The sequence below is a fragment of the Mycetomoellerius zeteki genome, unplaced genomic scaffold (assembly GCF_001594055.1).
Source record: "Mycetomoellerius zeteki isolate Tzet28-1 unplaced genomic scaffold, Tzet1.0 scaffold344, whole genome shotgun sequence".
NCBI lineage: Eukaryota > Metazoa > Arthropoda > Insecta > Hymenoptera > Formicidae > Mycetomoellerius > Mycetomoellerius zeteki.
Window position 1 is genome coordinate 85563 of NW_017257332.1, and position 1728 is coordinate 87290.

At 38.4% G+C, this 1728-nt stretch overlaps 1 protein-coding gene across 1 annotated transcript in view; it reads right to left on the reverse strand.

Annotated features, from left to right (window-relative positions):
• Positions 1–1456: 1456 nt before the first annotated feature.
• Positions 1457–1728, reverse strand: part of LOC108725368 (TBC1 domain family member 19) — a 4594-nt gene continuing 4322 nt past the window's right edge. Inside the window, exon 11 of the mRNA XM_018452362.1 lies at positions 1457–1665. Coding sequence (XP_018307864.1) covers positions 1597–1665 — 69 coding nt within the window. The 3' untranslated portion in view covers positions 1457–1596. The remainder of the gene's footprint in view (positions 1666–1728) is intronic.

A 1728-nucleotide genomic window follows, 5' to 3' on the forward strand; every position in this document is an offset into this window, starting at 1 on the left:
GTTCAGCAGACTCAACAGTTTTGCAATCGTTTTATGATTGTCTGCTGAGATAGGACCATTCTTCTAGATCTAAAAGTATGATCCAATTAGCGCGAAGGAAACTTACAACAGTTGCAAAACAAACGTTCTGCTGAACGCACCCATTCCGTTCTGATTCCGTTCCGCTGTTTCTTTCTCCATGGGGAAACAGTCTGACTTTACTAATAATAGCGTTTTCGATTGGGAAAAAGTTAGTGCGCACTCAGTTCACACCGACACTGGACGAATTCCATGGGTTGCACTGAATAATGCAAGTTCAAAAGAACACGCCAAGATTTTCAGTGCTAAAGCTGAAATGCCATTTCGAGTTGTAAGATTGTAAGGACTTGACTAGACTGCAGGAAGAACGCAGAAAAATAACTTCGACACATCTCATATTCATAACTTTAAGTAATGATTTTGTACTCTATATGTAATTAAATAATATATAAGATATCAAGAATATCATATATAGTATGTATATATATATATGTACATATTTGCATGCTATAAATTACAGATTTGCTTGTCCCTCCTATATATCCTTTTACCCCGGATCTACGATAGGGTTTTAAGCCTTAAGTCATAAGAAATGGACGAATCACAATCGATTATTCCCCTCGGATTCGACTGTAATTGGTCAGTTTCTTACGGCTTAAGTCTTAAAACATCTATTGTAGATTCGGACTTACTGTGACAAAACGATGCACTGATATCTTATATATGTATCCAGTGCACTAAAGTGGCACCGTCAAAATATCTTGTGCCACTACTTAGTGCGCACTACGCGAGTATCGTGCGGTCAAATGAACATGTGACTAGCCAAGTGCGCATTGGCACTGCCAATCGAACACGCTCTTGACACTGAGTGCAGCCAGTGCACCCCAATCGAAAATGATATAAGGCCGGAATCCATAGTCCGGTCTTAATCTCAAGCAATGGCTTAAGACGCTAATACGGCTCTCTGGCCGGTATTCATAGTCGGTTCTTACTTTAAGACCGTCTTAAGTAATGTCTTAAGTCGCTAATACGGCCTTCTGATTGGTTCATGACTTCTTAAGACTGTACTTAAGACGGTCTTGAATATAAGATCTGACTATGAATACCGCCCTCTGATTGGTTTATACACTAGCTTAAAACCATCTCGAATCTTGAGCAACGTCTATGGATTCCGCCCAAAATGCTCTCCGCCCGCGGCCCTCTGTCGGCGGAGATGTGTACTGCTCGCTCGCGATTTTCGTTAATTTTCATGATATATGTATAGTATACAAGGAGTATTCATACACAATCATACATAAGATTACTGACCGTATTGTCTCCGCTCGACATACATGGGAGGCAGGAGACACTAACTAATAAGAAGAAGAAGATACACAAAATTACACAATATTCTAACCATTTCATCGACATTTATATATTCTTTCACTGTAACGAAATATTCGGCACACTGAGAATACGAATCAAACTTTCTATGAATATTTAGCGTTGGCTGAGATACAATGAAAATTAGAGAAGTGATACAAATCTAAAAAAAAATTACAAATTTTACAAGTTATAAGTTAATATGCAAAAGTGAAATTATTCCTTTAGAAGAGCCAACTGCAACAAAGGCATTACTTTTAGTGAAGATAAATCTGCTAATACAGCCTGAAAATAAGACAATGTACATATAGGTACTACACACACACACACACACACACACACACACAC